General features: G+C 35.3%; 2 protein-coding genes across 2 annotated transcripts in view; one reads left to right on the plus strand and one right to left on the minus strand.

The window, feature by feature from the left end:
* The window catches only part of Prosalpha4 (proteasome alpha4 subunit), a 40,064-nt gene extending 29,209 nt beyond the window's left edge, over positions 1-10,855 (minus strand). The window contains exon 1 of the mRNA XM_089095492.1: positions 10,713-10,855. Within this exon, the coding sequence (XP_088951618.1) occupies positions 10,713-10,808 (96 nt within the window). The 5' untranslated portion in view covers positions 10,809-10,855. The remainder of the gene's footprint in view (positions 1-10,712) is intronic.
* The window catches only part of Oseg6 (intraflagellar transport protein Oseg6), a 51,938-nt gene that overhangs the window by 29,033 nt on the left and 3,466 nt on the right, over positions 1-19,439 (plus strand). Inside the window, exon 2 of the mRNA XM_089095491.1 lies at positions 16,971-18,705. Within this exon, the coding sequence (XP_088951617.1) occupies positions 16,978-18,705 (1,728 nt within the window). The 5' untranslated portion in view covers positions 16,971-16,977. The remainder of the gene's footprint in view (positions 1-16,970; positions 18,706-19,439) is intronic.

Raw genomic sequence — 19,439 nt, forward strand, 5'->3', positions numbered from 1 at the left:
ATTCACTTATGCTATTTTGATTTGGTTAAATTTTAAGAGCAGAAGTAGCCCCAAAAGTTTGAATATAATACCCTCAGTCCTTCTTGGGATACTGCTGAGATGCCTTATTGAGAATTAGCATTAACACAGTGCATTTTGGTTTAATCTTAACTTACAACCTTTGCCCTGGGGACTCTGGGGAGTTTGTCATCCATAAACACATAATTTCCAGAACTTTCATCTACGTTGAACAAAATGGCTATCTCTAAACATTGATTGAATGTGTTTGGGGAAATGGTGGGCGTGAGAGGGGGGTCAATTACTCTCCACTCACTTTTGACTATTAAAAAGGGCCATTTCAATTTACAAACAAATGAGCCCTTTTTGAAATTTTTACAACAACTTTATATATAAACCTTATATTCCCCCAGGGTATAACTTACAACCCTTGAACTGAGGGCTCTGAGGGGGGTTATCATCCTAAAAGACCTAATTTCCAGAACTTTTGACTACGTTGAACAAATGTATATCTGAAAATTTTGATTGGATGTGTTTGGAGAAATGGTGAGCATTAGAGGGGGGTTGGCTGCACTTCAATCACTTTCGACTATTAAAAGGGTACTAGCCCTTTCAATTTTTAACTGAATGAGCCATTTTTGATGTTTGTACAACATTGCTTTCTATAAAACCTATTCTATAAAAACCTTACATGCTCCCAAGGCATAACTAACAACCCTTACCCTGAGGGTTGTGGGGGGGGGATGGGCTGTCATCCTTAAAGACCTAATTTCCAAAACTTTCGACTATTAAAAAGGGCACTAGCCCTTTGAATTTCCAAACGAATGAGCCCTTTTTCAAGTTTATATGATAAAGATTTCAATAAAAACCTTATGTGCCCCCAGGGCATAACTTATAACCATTGCCCTGAAGACTGTGGGGGGATTGTCCTGCTCAAAGATATAATTTCCTGAACTTTAAACTGTGTGGAACAAAATGGATATCTCAAAGATTTTGATTGGACGTGTTTGGGGAAATGGTGGGCATGGAAAGGGTGTTAGTTACTTTCCAATCGCTTTTGACTATTAAAAGAACACTAGCCATTTCAATTTCCAATTCAATGAGCCCTTTTTGAAGTTTCTACAACAACGCGTTCTATAAAAACCTTATATGCCCCCAGGGCATAACTCACTACCCTTGCCCTGAGGGCCGTAGGGGAGTGTCCTCCTCAAAAACATAATTTCTATCTGGAAATCAACAATGCTGAACAAAATGGCTATCTAAAAATTTTGATTGGATGTGTTTGGAGAAAAGGTGGGCAACATAGGGGGGTTAGTTGCCCTCAAATCATTTTTGACTATTAAAAAGGGCACTAGACCTTTGAATTTCCAATCAAATGAGCCCTTTTTCAAGTTTATACAACAAAGATTTCAATAAAACTTATATGCCCAGGGCATAATTTTGGAGGGAGTGCCCTGTGCAAAGGTATAATTTCCTGAACTTGAAACTGTGTGGAACAAAACGGCTATCTCAAAATTTTGATTGGATGTCTTTTAGGAAATGGTGTGTATGGAAGCGTTGTTAGTTGCCTTCCAATCACTTTCGACTATTAAAAAGGGCACTAGCCATTTCAATTTCTAATTGAATGAGCCCTTTTTGAAGTTTCTATGATAATGCGTTCTATAAAAACTTTATATGCCGCCAGGGCACAACTTACAACCCTTGCCCTGAGGGCTGTGAGGGGGTTGTTATCCTCAAAAACCTAATTTGCAGAACTTAAAACTACGTTGAATAAAATGGCTATCTCAAAATTTTGATTGGATCCAATCACTTGTCAACAGAGGTCAACGCTAGTTGACCTCCAATCACTTTCAACTATTCAAAAGGGCACTAGCTCTGTGAATTCCAATTGAATGAGCCTTTTTTGAAGTTTCTACAACAAAATGTTCAATAAAAACCTTATATGCCCCCAGGGCATAACTTAAAACCCTTGCCCTGAGGGTAGTGGTGGAGTGTCCTCCTCAAATACATATTTTCTATCTGGAAATCAACTACGCTGAACAAAATGGCTATCTCAAAATTTTGATTGGATGTGATTGGGGGAATGATGGGCGTGGGGCTAGTTACCCTCCAACCACACTTTTAACTATTAAAAAGGGTACTATCCCTTTGAATTTCCAATCAAATGAGCCTGTTTTGAAGTTTCTACAACAATGCCTTCTATAAAAACCTTATATGCCCCCAGGACATAACTTAAAACCCTTGCCCCAAGGGTTGTGGGGGAAAGTCTTCCTAAAAAAAAATATTTTCTATCCAGAAGTCAAATATGCTGAACAAAATGGCTATCTCGAAATTTTAATTGGACGTGTTTGGGGGAATGATGGGTGTGGGAGGAGGGGGGCTAGTTGCTCTCCAACCACTTTTGACTATTAAAAAAAGCATTAGCCACCCCAATTTCCAATCAAATGAGCCCTTTTTGAAGTTTCTATGACAACTCCTTCAATACAAAGTGCCTGTCAAAGAAAAAAAAACACATTGTGGCCACATCATTCTTTACTTAAGCAGTGCTAGCATGCTGCCTATGATTATACTGTTTCTTATCCAAGAAGCCTGAGAGTATAAAAATATAAGTTGGCTCACAAGCTATCACAAAAAGTAGTTTTTTGATGTATGAATATTATGATACCTTAAATCACATTTCCTGCAAGATAAGTGGGGTGTTGAGTCTCCTGTAGGAAATCTTGCTGGTTGTGTGTCCACTTCATATGAACAAAACTTTTCTCAGTTGCAGCTGAAGTGGACAAATGCTAATTGGCAGTATTCATATGGCTATTACCAAATTTCTAAGTTGTAGTACAACAAATGCCAGACTCCAAGCAATGATTCATCATCTTTTCCACTCAGCATCCAGCCTTCATTCAAAAACAGAAATGGAGTTAGCAGAAACTATTTCATTAGTTTGTTCCAACTCTTGGCAATTTGTGATGAAAAGAATTGAGTGTAGACTCTAGATATGGTAATCTGCTTGACAAGTTCAGGTGATGACCTCTAGTTCATGAGTTAGGACCATAATGCTGGGAGAGTGTTAGCCATCACTAACTTATAGGCTAAAATGGCGTCCCCTCTGTTTCTCCTGTAACCAAGTGTAGGGAGATTCAGCTTTGATAATCTTACTGGCTAGGAAAGCTCCTGAATGCCAGATATTACTTTGGTGGCATGTCTCTGCACATCTTCAAGAACGCACAAGTCTTGGGGAGGCAAGAGACATTCCAGCTTCAAGCTTAGGACACAAAAGCCCCTTATATTGAAGAATGATGACTTTAGGGGAATGAATGGAAAGAGTGTGCTTAATCAGTACTGTACCATAGTTGAACAACCACCAGCAGTGTATCTCTTAGCAAGAGTAATGAATTTTAGTTCATTGTCAATAGTGACACCAAGATCTTGCTCATTATTTACAGGCAAGAGTGGGGGGCCTAAGAAAAAATAAAGAGCAACAAGGATTAAGTTTGCCAAAGGGAATGATGTGGCTCTTTGTAATTTGACAAAGCAGTCAAAGATTAATTGTAAAAGGACATGATCTTCACAGGACAAGGTTATTCCAAGAAGCTTCAGGTCGTCTGCATAGACAGGTGATTTACTGCTGATAATGGAAGAAGTATCATTGATGAAGATATTAAATAGTGTAGAACCCAAAACACTTCCCAGAGGAACTCAACTCAAAAAAGGCATATAAGAAGAAAGAATACAATTACCAGAGTCATCAAATAACTGAATACATTGAAATCACAAATAAAGAAAATCAAGGATCCAGAGCAGGGATTTCTCTTCAAGCTTGACTGCATCTAATTGAATTGCAAGTTGCTTGTGACAAACATTGTCAAAATCTTTAGAAAAGTCAAGCAGAATGTCAACAGGGACACCCATATCAAGCTACTTGGTGATGTGATCATATGATTCAAGGAGATTGGTATCAACAGATCTTCCTCAATGAAAGCCAAGTTGTGAGATGTGCAAAACATTACTTGCTTCAAGATGTTTAACAACTACAGAGTTGATTATTCTTTCATGAACCTTAACAACTTCTGATAGCATGCTAATGGGTTGATAATTTTCAGCAAGGTTCTTTCTACCTTTTTTAAATATAGGAATTATATGTGAAGTTTTCCAATCCAAAAGTAGTCTGGAAAGATTTAATGATAACATGAACAGCCTGGAAAGAGGTTGACACAAAACTATACAACATTCATGTAGGATACACAGGTGAATGTCTTCTGGAAAAGCAGATTTATTCAGTTTGAGGGATATAAGTTCTTTAGAACTATTGTATCAGTAATCAGAATTGGTTCCATCTTATGTGATATATCATATGAAGAAGGTGTGGGATAAACAATACTGGAATTGGAGGAAAAACCAATGAGAATTGTTGGTTGAAAATTTCAACTTTCTGCTCAGGATCAGCAACTGATTGATTATTGTGTAGGATATCTGGGACTGGGCATCTGCTGCACCATTTTTGAGTGGCATATTGCCAGAAAGACTTAGGGTTATCCTTACCATCCTCAGCCATTTTTTTCCTCAAACCTTCTCTTCAACTCCTTTATTTGGTTGGTCGTCTGATTACAAAAAGTTTTGAAGACTGGATAATTTTCTGTGGCCTTATTTTTCTATAGCAATTCCATGCTGGGTGTTTTCTGTTGATGAGCTTTCCTGTTTTGGTAGTTAAAAAAGGTAAACTTTTTCCCTGTTTTGCCCAAAATGTTCTGGTGCAAGACTTTTCAGCATGAAGAATTTGCATTTTTACACTTGACCAACTCTCATCAATATCATCAGTAATAACCTGTTTCCAGTTGACATTGGCAAGTTTTTTGGAGACTAGTTTATAGTTGACATATTTTTGTTGCTTAGAAGAAGGTTGTTTAGCAGGGAAACATAACTCCAAAATAATTACAACATGGTTGCTATTACCACCAGGTGTGGTTATTACATTCTTAACAAGAATGCGACAATTTTTTTATGTTATAATAACATAAGCTACTACAGTGCTATAGAAAAATGCAGTTTTTTGTAAAAAATTTAATTATATTTAATTTTTTTTTAATTACAAAAGGCACTAGATTGGACAATTTCCTTTAAAATGAACTATTAAACAGCTCTCTATGATGTTCCAGTGCTTTGCTATCTGAGGAAAAGAAAAAAAGATGCCATATATGCAGAACATCATGGTTATGGCCACTTTTCTTGATTTTCATGCCAATATATATTCCTTGTTGTTCAGCCAAGGGACAGTAAGTTTCCTATATAGGGGTTTTGGACAAGGCGGTTCTCATAGTGTACTTGTTGTTTTGATCTGACTATATTTTAAGGAGCTATGAAATATTGTAGTTTTTACTAAGGGACATGATTGTTTCTTACCAGGTTGCTAGCTACTGCTGCAACCCAGAGATCAGGATTAATGAGAATAACCAGTTACAAACTTGATTTTCCCTAAAACTAGTTTGTTGTGATATTGTTTGACAGAGGGAATTATCAGAGAGGGCAGACAAAAAAGGAGAATCTCCAGTGCAAAAACCAGATCCATCAATCCAATGGATTTCAGGAAGGTTAAAGTCTCCCACAAGGACATGATCATAGCTGGCAAAATTAGACATCACATGGCTACCAGATTAAAATTAAGAGTCCAAAACACAGGGAGCATTGAGCTTCTATAAACATCACCCACTATGATTGAAATTGTGCATTTCCAAACAGACTCAATTCCATCCAAACAGACTCAATTCCATGAGTAGTCACAAAATCAAAATGAATGAGACTAACTTTCAGTCCATCTCTTATACATAAGCATGCTCCTCTTTGGCTAAGTGGAAAATTCAGGTTAGAAAAGAGCTGGTAACCATTGATTTTGATTTCATCAGGTGATAAGACTGACAAGGTGTTTTCTGGTGAAACTTCTGTAATTGCTCCAACATCCACTTCTTCTGTTATCATACAAAAGGAAAGTTCAGAAAGCTTATTAGGGAGGCTATCAACACTGGAGCTAAGGAACTTCATTCCTTGTAAGGTAAACAACAAAGAAGAAACAGTTGATGAGCAAGTTGTTGCAGAAAAAAACAAAAGAAATGTCAGCATCAGACATGGAAACATTATTATGATCACTAGACAGTTGAGAGACAAAATTTGGAGGTGCAAGTCCATAATCCCTGAAATAATTTAGAGGTGTAGAAGGAGGCACAGACATTAGTGGGGCATTGGAACAGTAGGGGGATTTGCTCTAACTGGCAAGTTTTTTTTTTTTTAATGATGACACCCTTACAAATTACCAAATCCCCTCTCCATTACCTTTTCCACATTTCAACTCCATAACTAGAGCTCTGTGCTTTCTACAATCTTCCTTAAGACAATCACCATAGAAACTGATTGATCCTTTTGTTTCAAAAGATTTATGTATAATTTGTTTTCTAAATTCAGTTGATGGCACAGAGAAAAGAAGAGGAGGGGGCAGCTACCAGATGGTTGATGGCTATTTGAATACTTTGACTGGAGGGGCACCAATATCAACTCCATAAGTGTGTAACAGATAATTATACAGGAAAATTGCATCATTAGTCTGGGTGGTGATTCCATATGCAACAATATTAAAATGTCTTTCAAATGCTGATGTTCTGAATTTACTATCTGATGAACATCAGTTGTAGTTAATTGGGATACAGGAAGAAGACATTGTAGAAGTGACTAGTTCCTGAACAGTTAAAACAGAGCACACTGACTGTATTGAATCTTCACCCTATCACTAACCTTGACAGAAAGGTCAACTTAATGTCAGTTCTCAGTTGGTAAAGTGTTTGGGTCAACTGACTAGTGGTGGCAAACTCCTTCTTGAGATCTTCCCTGGAAGATTTCAAGGAATTTTCCATAACAGAAACAAGCTTTAGTATCATAGCCTGCTCACTAAAGGGGGAGGGTTGACTTTGCAGACTGGACATGACCATGAACAAGTAAGTGATTGCATCATCTTGCTAAATAATTTTTATTTGCCAGGAGACAGGTCCAGACAATAAACACAAATCCACTTCTCATAAATGTTAAATGCTATGTAACAAATGTTATATTCTTACAAATAGAACACAGAATGAGGCTCTTTACTAATGAAGGAGAATCAATCTTCTCTGAGAGATGTGGAGTCACCAGTGGTGTCCAGCAGGGTAGTGTCTTAGAACCTACCCTTTTCAATATCTATATAAATGATTTTTTCAATTAACTACAAATCATCTAACTCTCTATGCTGAGGACTCAGAGTTGTTTGGTGTAGTCAATCATGAGTCACTAAAAGCAGATCTTGACCCTATTCAAAACTGCATAACAACATGGCACATGAGCTTCAATATTGACAAATGTAGGCTAGTGTTATTCATTTTGGCAAGACCAATCCAGGTTTCAAGAATTTTACCCAACTTTTTACATCTGTACTGTTTCTACAAACTTTAGGATAATATTACCCCATTAAGTAATCCACTAGATCAATATTCTTTTTAGGCTTAAACTTCACCATCATTTGAGCTTAGCTTAACATAAATAGACTAGACCTAACAAATATTATTTAAAGACATTGATGAAAATATAAGTAAACATGAAAAGTTACATTATACTAAAGTTGTTTAATGAAATGGTAAAATTCTACTTTAGCTACTTTTGGCTATCTTGGGAAGGCGTTAGGTTAGGAAAATGAGACTTTCAGGGATGGGTCTACAGGCTAAAGTATGTCCCGGGAGGGTATTTTGAAGGGAAGGTGCCCAATGGATATTCTTAAAAAAATTACATTCTATAGAATGTAAAAATAATATTCAACTACACTTAGTATCAAGATAAAATATCATGCTAGACAGATATTAACATTTTTAAGACTCTTACACCTTTACCTACCTAGCTGAATATTTGACTGTCTATGCAATAAACAGAATATCTACCTAGTTGGATAATAACATAGCTTAGTGTTTTTGATATATATATCCAAATAGCCGGATAAGAAGATTCTCTAAGCAGTTTTGGGTTAGTATCCAATGAGCCAGACAAATTATTTCTCTTAGGCACAGCAAGAATATCTACCTAGTTGGATAATAACGTAGCTTAGTGTTTCTGATATATATATCCAACTAGGCAGATAAGAAGATTCTCTAAGCAGTTTAGGGTTAATATCCAACTTGCCAGATAATTCATTCCTCTTAGGCACAGCATGAACATGTAACTAGGTGGATAATACCAAGTCTTAACACTTCTGATATATATCCAACTGGGAGGATAAGTAAATTCCATTACACAGTTTTCAGATAATATTGAACTAGCCAGATAAATTGTTTCTCTTAGGCACAGCAAGAATATCTAACTAGATGGATAATAATGTAGCTTAGTGTTTCTGATATATGTCCAACTAGGCAGATAAGAAGATTCTCTAAGCAGTTTGGGGTTAATATCCAACTAGCCAGATAAATTGTTTTCATTAGGCAGAGAGAATATCTACCTAGTTCAATAATAATGTTGCTTAGTGTTTCTGATATATATCCAACTAGGCAGATAAGAAAATTCTCTAAGCAGTTTGGGGTTAATATCCAAATAGCCAGATAATTCATTTCTCTTAGGCACAGCATGAACATGTAACAAGGTGGATAATACCAAGTCTTAACACTTCTGATATATCCAACTAGGAGGATAAGTAAATTTCATTTTACAGTTTTGGGATAATATCCAACTAGCCAGATAAATTGTTTCTCTTAGGCACAGCAAGAATATCTAACTAGGTGGATAATAATGTAGCTTAGTATTTCTGATATATATCCAACTAGACAGATAAGAAGATTCTCTAAGCTGTTTGGGGTTAATATCCAACTAGCCAGATAAATTGTTTCTCTTAGGCTGAGAGAATATCTAACTAGTTGGATAATAATGTTGCTTAGAGTTTCTGATATATATCCAACTAGGCAGATAAGAAGATTCTCTAAGCAGTTTGGGGTTAATATCCAACTAGCCAGATAATTAATTTCTCTTAGGCACAGCATGAACATCTAACTAGGTGGATAATACCAAGTCTTAACACTCCTGATATATATCCAACTAGGAGGATAAGTAAATTCCATTAGGCTATGCAGTTTTGGGATAATATCCAACTAGCCAGATAAATTGTTTCTCTTAGGCTGAGAGAATATCTACCTAGTTGGACATTAATGTTGCTTAGAGTGTCTGATATATATACAACTATGCAGATAAGAAGATTCTCTAAGCAGTTTGGGGTTAAAATCCCACTAGGCAGATAATGTATTTCTCTTAGCCACAGCATGAACATCTAACTAGGTGGTTAATACCAAGTCTTAAGACTCCTGATAGCCTATACATCCAACTAGGAAGATACGTAAATTCCATTAGGCTATGCAGTTTTGGGATAATATCCAACTAGCCAGATAAATCGTTTCTCTTAGGCACAGCAAGAATATCTAACTAAGTGGATAATGCTGAATCTTAGATCTTCTGATATATATTTAACTAGGCAGGAAGTTACTTAACTAGCCTACCTAGTTTGATTAATATCAGAAGGGCTAGGATAAAGTATTATCCACCAAGTTAGATGTTTATTCTATGTCTAAGAGAAAAAATTGTCTAACTAGTTGGATATTATCACTAATTTGTATGAAGAATTGACTTATCTGTCTAGTTAGATATATATCACAAGCATTAAGTTAAAGTATTATACACCTAGTTAGAGATACTAAGTTGGCTCTTATGCTTTATTGTATTTGGCTAGCAAGATAAAACTATTTTTCTTTTAAATTTTAATTAGCCTATTTTCCTAGTTGGATAATTTCTTATTTGCTTAAAAGGATTTTTCAGATAGCTAACTAGTTGGATAGTTTTGGCAATAACTAAGTATGGTTGGATATTATTTTTACATTCTATAGAATATAAATTTTTAGATAATATCAATTGGGTATACTCCCTATTTTGAAGTACCTACCTCCACTCCTTCTCCCTCTAAAGGGTCATAAAATTTGCCTACATGACAGGTCTATACCCATTGAAATTTTGACAAAACAACATTTTACCTTAATTTTCAGTTATTTGAGCAGAATTTTAAGACATATAAATAGTTTATTTCCAAAATTTAGGAAATGTATTTGCATATCTTTAAAACCTTATAATTTGGGATTGAGCAAAGTTGTGAAGATGAAAACAATTTTGTTGTACTTCATTTAAGCAGAAGATCTATTTTGGAAGGTTTCACTTCTATAACTCACATATTTTTAAAGGTCATCAAAGGTCAGGACCCTCTAGAGGGAGAAGGAGTGGGGGTAGGTACTTCAAAATATCTTCCCGGGACATACTTTATCCTGGAGACCCATCCCTGAAAGTTTCATTTTCTTAACCTAACCCCTTTCCAAGATAGTCAAAAGTAGCTAAAGTAGAATTTTACCGATGAAATTCTTTATTCAGGTGTAAATCTCCAGCATTTTTATTGGGGAGGGGGGCAAGAGGGGTCCATATCTGGATAACCTAGTGAAGGAGCATGGGATCTTTATTTATTTTTTCTCCACATTATCAGAAGGGCAACTGCCCCTCCACCACAAAAAGACGCTCCTGTCTTCATTGAATGAATCCTTGACTTTTTTAAGCCTTAGGAAAAAGGCCAGGAGACTGAGTGGGTGGCCTAGGCCTACCCACAAATAAATCAAACATTATACAAAGGTTCTTACAGCAGTTGAACCCTTTTTAACAGCTTCTTGGGCATATTCTACTTGAAATAAATGCCCATCAGGAGAGAATACTGTAATTGCTCTATCGTATGACATTCTCAACTTATAATTCTAGTAAATTTAAATCTGGCAAGTCAGGTACGTTTTGGTTAGAACATGAATATGATCGCCATCTTAAGTTTTTTTTATTTCACATAGGTTTTGCTGCCAGCAAAGTTTTACTATAGCAACCAATACGCAAACACAAGAAAAAATAAATAAAAAGGATTTTCAACATAACCAGCCTTTCGTTCACTGTACAATAAATTAGAGAGTAAGTAAGTACAAATCTACTTTAATTTTTTAATTTATTACAGCAACAAAAGGTTAGTAAGACTTCAGAAGAAGGAAATTCTTTTTATGTCCAGTGTCGGTAATCCAGGAACAATTTAGGGGGGAGGGGTATATTTTCCAAATCTAGGGGGGAGCATTCTATTTTTTCTCTTCAGTAAAAGTGATTCTAGTTTAGGGGTTAACTTCCTCAGAAGGAAGCACTGTAAAATTCTGGAAACTACCGGAGGCTCTTAACTCTATCTTATCGTCCTAATGGTCAAATATGTATTGCAAATTATATATTCTCCATGAATTTTTCCGACGTTTGATTCATTCAACTTTATTTGTTTGCTATCCAAAAATTTGAAGATAAGAATCAGGTATGGAAAATTCATGAAAAATCTATAATTTTGGATATATATTTGACTACTGGGGGAGGGATTTAAAGTAAAGTGAAAATTTTTAGCAAAAATATTTTGTAAAGTGTGTTTCGGAATTTTATGGAGTTTCCTTCTAGAGAGGACAACCACAAAACTAGTACCATAAAAATACCGAAAACCAGATATTTTTCAACAGAAACACTAAAAAAGGTATTTTAAACATCTACAGTGGGAAGATGCAACAAGATCTAAACGAAAAATGCCCCCCCCCCTTAATTGTCACAATAATTTTCGTATATTTTAATAGATTTATATTCAAAATTGTAGATATTGCTCTCTTTGAAAATTCATTGTGTGTAATTTCACTATTACTGTGTCTTGTTCTCCTGTTAAAGCAGTGTTTTACTTATGGAGAAACACATTAACTTAAAAATAGACAAAATTATCATCTTTTCGGTAGATTAAATAGAGGTCCAACATTCTTTATAATGCTTTGCTATAACACTTTTAGAGCCACGTACCAACTCGTTTATTTATACCTTCCCATTGGTTCTTCCGTACACTACACCCGATCCCTACTCCTAGATCATCTCACACGACGCGTATCTGCTTCTTCTGCATCGATTGTTGCAACAAAGTTTTATTCAATTGCCTACTATTAGTCAGCCTCTTCAATGCCCTAGCTCCCCCTCCCACCTTGTATATTGCACCATTTTGGAAGCTATTTACTAAAACTGATTGTCTGAAATTCCGGTCAGTTTTATTTCGGTTCGTTAAGTATTTGCTTCAGTTGAAACCTTGAGATCAGAATTCCCCATTGATCAGAAAATTTAAACTCGTTGACCCTGATCTTGGAATTTCCAAGTTAATTGGACAACCAAAAACTATGCAATTGCATAACCGAAAGCTTAATTCTTCACAGAATGATAGTATCCTTTAATTCAATAGTGTTTAGTCTTTTTGTATGTCTGTTTTATGACCATATCTAGTAGAGTAATATTTAATTTTTACCAATTCATGTTTTATTTTTAGGATTAAATGTTGTTGCCATGACAAGAGATACTGCAGTAACTGGTTTTTTGTTCGTGTGTTTTTTTTTGTTTTTTTTTTCTCTACACCGTCTTATCATGTTATGTGAATGATGGATGTTCAATAAATAAATAAATAAAGGCTGCCGTAAAGCAAAACCATGCTTTTTTTAATCTTATAAAGATCTAAGCCCATAAAAAATATAATCATATACTTAATATAAAGAATATAAGACAATATTAAACAATATAGACTGCAACTTTTAACTGTAAATAAATTTATCTTACTTGGGAAACATGGAAATGAAACGACACCTCTTTCCCTTTTCAGTTACTTACTTACTATTCCTTTTGATTTCTTTCCATTTTTGTTTATGTTTGTTTTAGGTTTCGTTTATTCGGTCATAGTAATTTCTGTTCGTTTTCAACTTTAATAATTGCATGACTTTATTCTGCTCATCTTGTTTATATTTATTTTTTACAGACTTTTTTTCTTGGAAAATTTCAAAATGAATAGGCAGAAAAGACGAGCACATCACACATTGCCAAGGCAAAAATCATGCAATGATTTTGAATTTGTATGATTACAGTTTGAAATTGGGCTCATGCGCTTTTAACCACCGTCTCCTTTCAACTGTCAAACTTTCGGTTGAAAATTAAAAATTATGCAGATGTACTTCGTTTAAAACAAGAGTATGCAAGGACTTTTAATTTCAGTGCAAACACAAGCCGAATTTAATCTACTTTCTGGTTTGATGCAAAGATAAACTAAGTCTTAACTTGTCAAACAGTTCGTGGTAACGAACTGTAAGTGTGGAGCGACCCGGCTCAACGGTAACCGAAACTCTAGAAAACGGGTTTTTGATACCAATAGATACATGAAAAGAATCAGATTTCAATGCTGATTTCAAATGTATACTTTTCATCAAGTGCTACCCATCAAAAGTTACGCGCCTGAGAAAATTTGGCTGATTTTCAAAAAAAGGGGGAAAGACCCCCTAAAAGTGATAGAACCTTAATGAAATTCACACAATCATATTCAGCGTATTAGAGAACCCTACTGTGGATGTTTCAAGCTCTTAGCTACAAGAGTGTGGAATTTTCCATTTTTTGCCAGAAAAAAGATCACGGATGTCTGTGTATTTGTTTTTGTTTTGTTTTTTCCCCCAGGGGTATCGTATCGACCCAGTGGTCCTAGAATATCGTGGGAGGGCTCATTGGAACGGAAATTAAAAGTTCGAGTGCCCTTTTCAAGTGACCAAAAAAATCGAGGGCAGCTAGGCCCCCTCCCACGCTTATTTTTTTCCCAATGTCGCTCGATCAAAATTTTGAGATAGCCATTTTGTTCAGCATGGTCAAAAATATGATAAATGTGTCTTTTAGGATGACTTAATCCCCCAAAGTCCCCAGGGGGAGGGCTAAGAGTTATGAACTTTACCCAATGTTAACATATTGTATTGGTTATTGGGAAGTATAAAGAAGTTTTCAGGAGGACTTTTTTCTGGTAGTGGGGGGGAAGGGTCGGTCGGGGGTTATGTTGGAGGATCTGTCCATGAAGGAAGTTTTAATGGGGGAAGGGAAATTGCCATGAAGGGGGCGCCGGACTTGCCAGCATTATTTATTGGTTATAAGGATTTTTTCTGGATGGAGGGGGGGGGGCTAGAGGAGGGGGCTACTCTGGAGAATCTTTCCGTGGAGGATGTTTCTTTTGGGTAAAGGACATTTCTATGAAGGGGCGCCGGAACTACAAGCATTATTTAAAAAACCATCAGAAATTAAATAAAAAAAAAACAAGTTTTTTCAACTGAAAGTAAGAAGCAATATTAGAACTTAAAACAAACAGAAATTATAACGTATGTGAGGGGGTTCTCCCCCAAGTCAATACCTCGCTCTTTACGCTACAGTTTTTTTTAATGCTTTCAAAAGAGCTATCTATTCTAATTCAACGGCCTTTGTGATTCAGGGGTTTGTGAATCAAATTTTTTTTTAAACTTTTAACGTAAAGAGCGTGGTATTGACTAAGGGAAGAACCCCCTCATATACGTAATAACATACACGGAATAAAAAAAAAAAAAATAAAAAAACAAGCGATACGGTTCAATAGTAATCGAAACTTTTAAAAACGGAATTTTAATGTCAATAAATGTATCAAAAGAATGTGTTTATAATGCTGATTCTAAATATATAAATTTGATTAAGTTTAGTATAACTCATCAAAGGCTACGAGCCGGAGAAAATTTACCCGATTTATTAAAGAGGGTGGAAACATCCCCTACAGGTGAATGAATTTTATGAAAATCACAACGTCAGATTCAGCGTATCAGAAAACACTATCACATAGGTTTCAAGCTCAAATCTGCAAAAATCTACAACTTTGTATTTTTTGTCAGAAGAAAAATATACGAATATAGAAGTTAGTTAATTTGTAAAGACAGCCATTTAGCAAAAGAAAAGTAAAAATTTTATGCCAATTTTGTTTACTTATTCAATGACGTTTAGCCAAAATAAAAGCTGCATTAACTAAAAAACGATCAGAAATTAAATAAAAAAAAACAAGTTTTTTTAACTGAAAGTAAGGAGCGACATTAAAACTTAAAACGAACAGAAATTATTCCGTATGTGAAAGGGGCTGTCCCCTCCTCAACGCCTCCCTCTTTAAGCTAAAGTTTGACTCTGTTACACAACTTTATTTTTTAAAACAATAAAAAACTTTAGCATAAAGAGTGAGGCGTTGAGGAAGGGACAGCCCCTTTCATATACGGAATAATTTCTGTTCGTTTTAAGTTTTAATGTCGCTCCTTACTTTCAGTTTAAAAAACTTGTTTTTTTTATTTAATTTAAAAAAGGGATAAGTCTAGGCTGCACGGTTTCAATGCGTTTAAGCTTGGAATTTTTAAACCAATTTTGAATTTTTAAATCAAGTTTTTGAAACCAATTTTTTTCAACTTGACTGTTTTAATTCATCTTTGTTTAAAATTTGATTTGCTACTTCGTAACAATTTCTGTTCGTTTGATGTTTCTTTTTGCTGCCTCTGTAGCTGCTCAGCTTTTTTTTCATGTCGTTCTTTACTTTTCTATGAAAAAAGTTTCTGGAAAGCGTTTTTTCCAAATTAATTAATAATAAAACGGGATTTGTTCCCCTTCAAATATAAATTTGGTTTGATGGATATTTCTATTTTAATCATATGCTAGGCCTATTTAAAACAGGTAGAAAACAAGCGCAGGAATACCACATCCTACACAGACCTCAATATGTTAGTAATATTGTTTATATCTGTTTGGTTATGGGGAAGTAAACTTTGATAAACTGGACATAGATATAAATAGACAAGCTTAAGGCAATATGTTTCTAAAGGTTTATATTTTAATAGTTAAAGAGGTAATTTTAGCAAATGCTTTAGATCTAAATAAGGTTTATTTTCATTCCATTAGTATCTAACTTCAAAATAAAACTAATTTTACCCAAAATAGACCAACACCAGGCGTACCAATTAGGGGGAAGGGTAAGGGGTCAATTGCCCCCGTAGACTTTGAAAAATACATTGATATTTTAGAAAACCCCACTGCCTTTCAATAACGATAAATAACAGTTCAAATTGGGATAAATCCTTTTATCAGACAGTGAAAAAAGAACAAAAGAAAAATTTTGGATATTTTGATAACATATACAGTGACCGTCATCAGCACATATACTATATTCAGTATATCTACTGATGACAGTCACTGTCTAATAAAAAGATGTATCACTATTCGAACTGTTATTTATCAAAAAATACATTCCTATTTATATTTCATAGTCATATTTTATTTTAGCTATGTGCTATATTAAAGCTGTGACACTGGCTAACTTGTCGTTTTAATTTGTTACACCAGTGCGTCGTTTTTTTCTCAACTATTAAAAAGCGCTATACTCCTAAAAATGGTGTCAGATCGAAACACAAAGTACACTGTTAGGAAACTTACAGTCCTTTGGCTTGCACAACAAGAAAAACCCATTGGCTTGAAAAAACAAGGAAGGTTGCTGTAACCACGATGTTCTGCATCGAAAGCATATCTTTTTCCGTTTCTCCTTCTCCGCAGCCAGTGGGGCACTGAAGTATCGTAGAGAGCTGTTTAATGGCTTATTATAAAGGAAATTGTCACGTATAGTGCCTTTTATAATTAACAACAAATAATTTAATTAGATAATTTTACTAATTGTCGCAGCAATAGTTGTAACTTAGTGAATCGTGGTTGCTGAGGTAGCTGCTAATTAAGAAAGTTAAGATCTGTAGCTGCCCCTGTTTTAGACATGTTTGCTCAATGTTGTTCTGATCTTTTTTTTTATCGTAATTAACAAAATCGAAAAAGTTCTTACCCCCCCCTCTCCTGCATTTGTTTCGTGAATCAACGCCACTGAACAACACTATATATATATTCAATTGGGAGAATGACTGAGAAAATTGGAAAGCAAACAGAACTAGGTTCTAGCACAGAACTAGATTCTGTACTAGGTCAAATTAACACTAATTTTTTAAAGATTTTTTTTTGTCTTTTAGGGGCAAAATGGAGCCGCTATTTATCATTGAACCTCACTCAAAGTGTTCTCAACAAAGGCTTTCATGGCAGCCAAATGGTGGAAATTATCTTGCTATATATGGTGGAAATATGGTATCAGTTTATGACCGCGACGGCAATTGTTTGGATAAGGTTGATCTAGGCGGCTTATGCCAGCTAGGTCTGTGGGACTCCGATGGTGATTTATTTGCTGTTATCTACGGAAGATCTTCCGTGTTACTTTGGAATGCTGCCAGTCGACGTAACCATACCCTGGAGATTGGACTCAAAGATATAGCAACTTTTGTATCTTGGGCAGTCAGCCAGGCATTACTAGCCATAGGCACCGAAAAGGGAAATTTACTGCTATACTCAGCTCGCACTGGGAGAAAAATTCCTGTTTTAGGAAAGCATAATAAGCGAATAACCTGTGGCTCTTGGAGTGAAGAATTTCTTGCACTTGGGAGTGAAGATAAAAGTTTAAGCATTAGTACTCTGGACGGGGATACCATCCATACCCTAAACTTGCGTTCACAACCATCTTTGATCAAATTTGCGAATTTAAAATTTCAAGAATCGAAAGTGAAGAATATGAATACACTGAGTGTTGTAATTGGTAGAAAGACGTTACTAATTCTGAACTTAGATGATTACGAGAATCCACAGGAGCTCGCGTTCCAGCAAAAATACGGCATGATCGTCGGCTATGAATGGTTCGGTGACGATAACATCGGCGTGGGATTTTCTAATGGTTTCTTTGTGGCTGTATCTGCACGTCCTGATCATATTGGTCAAGAACTGTATCAATCCAGAGAGTTTTCAAATATATTAAATGACATGTCTATATCTAGTACTTTGAATAGAATTGCCTTAATTGGGGATGATAGTGTAAAATTTAAAGATACGGAAAATTTGAAACTACCAATAAAATCCATAGTGGTCAGCAACGAAAACGCTGAATTTGCATCTTGGTCAGAAGACGGTCGGATTTTGGCTGTTTCTAGCAGTGAAACTGGTAGGGTATATGCATACATGACAAAGCTTCCTAACTTATGTGCTGCTTTTGGTCCTTATCTTCTCATTTTAGCTGGTTTTAAAAAGCTTGAGTTATACAGAAAATCAAAGCCAGGAAGTATGAGCGAATTAAAGATTGACAAGGAAGCAGATTTTTTACACATTGGACCTTCATATTTGGGTTTTGGTTTAGGAAACCGGGTTTGGTATTTTTTCTATGAGGAGAGGAACATAACTATGGTGACCGAAAAAAACTATAATGGCGTGGTGGTTGATGTCTTAACAAATATAGAATATACTGCAGTTTCTTGTAGTGACAAGGTGTATATTCATAAAGTTGAAAGTGTTGAAAATGATGAAATTCAAGTTTATCCCAAGGATCAGTTTGCCAATTTTTCAATTACCGCACACGCTCTTACATCAACCTGCTTAATTTACTCACTAGAAAATGGGAACATACACTTTATCAATGTTACTGAGGCTGTTGAAGTGGCAACTCTTAACCACCACTGTGGGATTGTCGAATTAAGCGTAAATCCGACAGGTTACCTGACATCCTTCCAAGATACATGTGGCAACACTTTTATTCACGATTTTGTTACTAATGAACTGACTAAACTTGAATTAAAAAACATTGATAGTTTCTTGTGGGAGCATGGTGAATTCAGACGCAAGATTTTTGTCACAGTTCTTGACAAAACGACAAAATATTTTGCATACCAGGTAATTAATAGCCATTTTTGTTTATTCTAGATGCCTAACATCAAAAACCATACTAAAAAAAAAAATATTTCCTGAGGGCAAATTATGTTTTTTCCTTCAATTTTGTGTTTTCAGTCAAGCATCAGTTTTTAGGATTCTTCAAATACAGGGATACGTCACGAATCGTTTTTTTGCTAGTTTTATAAATCTATCTTGCATAATATGTCGCCAATTAGTTTTTGGTTATTTTAAGTATCAAATACCCCTTTCTTCGTCTGCTCATTTGCAAAGGTATCTTACGATATAAACATAAATATGAATCAGTGAAGAATACTATATCTTAGAAATATGGGCGAGAAACATTTTTTTAGACAATTGGAACAAAAACGCTCCTTATTAGACGGAAAAATCATGAGAATTTACTATTAAACATGTTTCAATGAAGAATATGTGCGAAATGTGTTTTTAGAATTATAAATATGTTAGAAATCTGAATATGTTGCGAAGAATATGTTCTTAGAAATATGTTTAAAAAATATTTTTATGCGTAAAACCTGAGTCCTTTCCTAACTTATAGGAGACTGAAACTTGAGCACCCAAGCTTGAAACAGAGTTTTGGTAGAAAGCTAAAATATGAAAAAGTAATCAAAAACGGCTTGTGTAATTGAATAGCCGGTTGAGGTGACATGGTGATCAAGATCATATAAAATGCTGGATTAGGGTTAAGAGATGAAGTGACCAGTGGACTAAGAGTT

This window comes from Artemia sp. Qi Xiang Cuo, chromosome 10 (genome assembly GCF_049724085.1).
Source record: "Artemia sp. Qi Xiang Cuo chromosome 10, ASM4972408v1, whole genome shotgun sequence".
NCBI lineage: Eukaryota > Metazoa > Arthropoda > Branchiopoda > Anostraca > Artemiidae > Artemia > Artemia sp. Qi Xiang Cuo.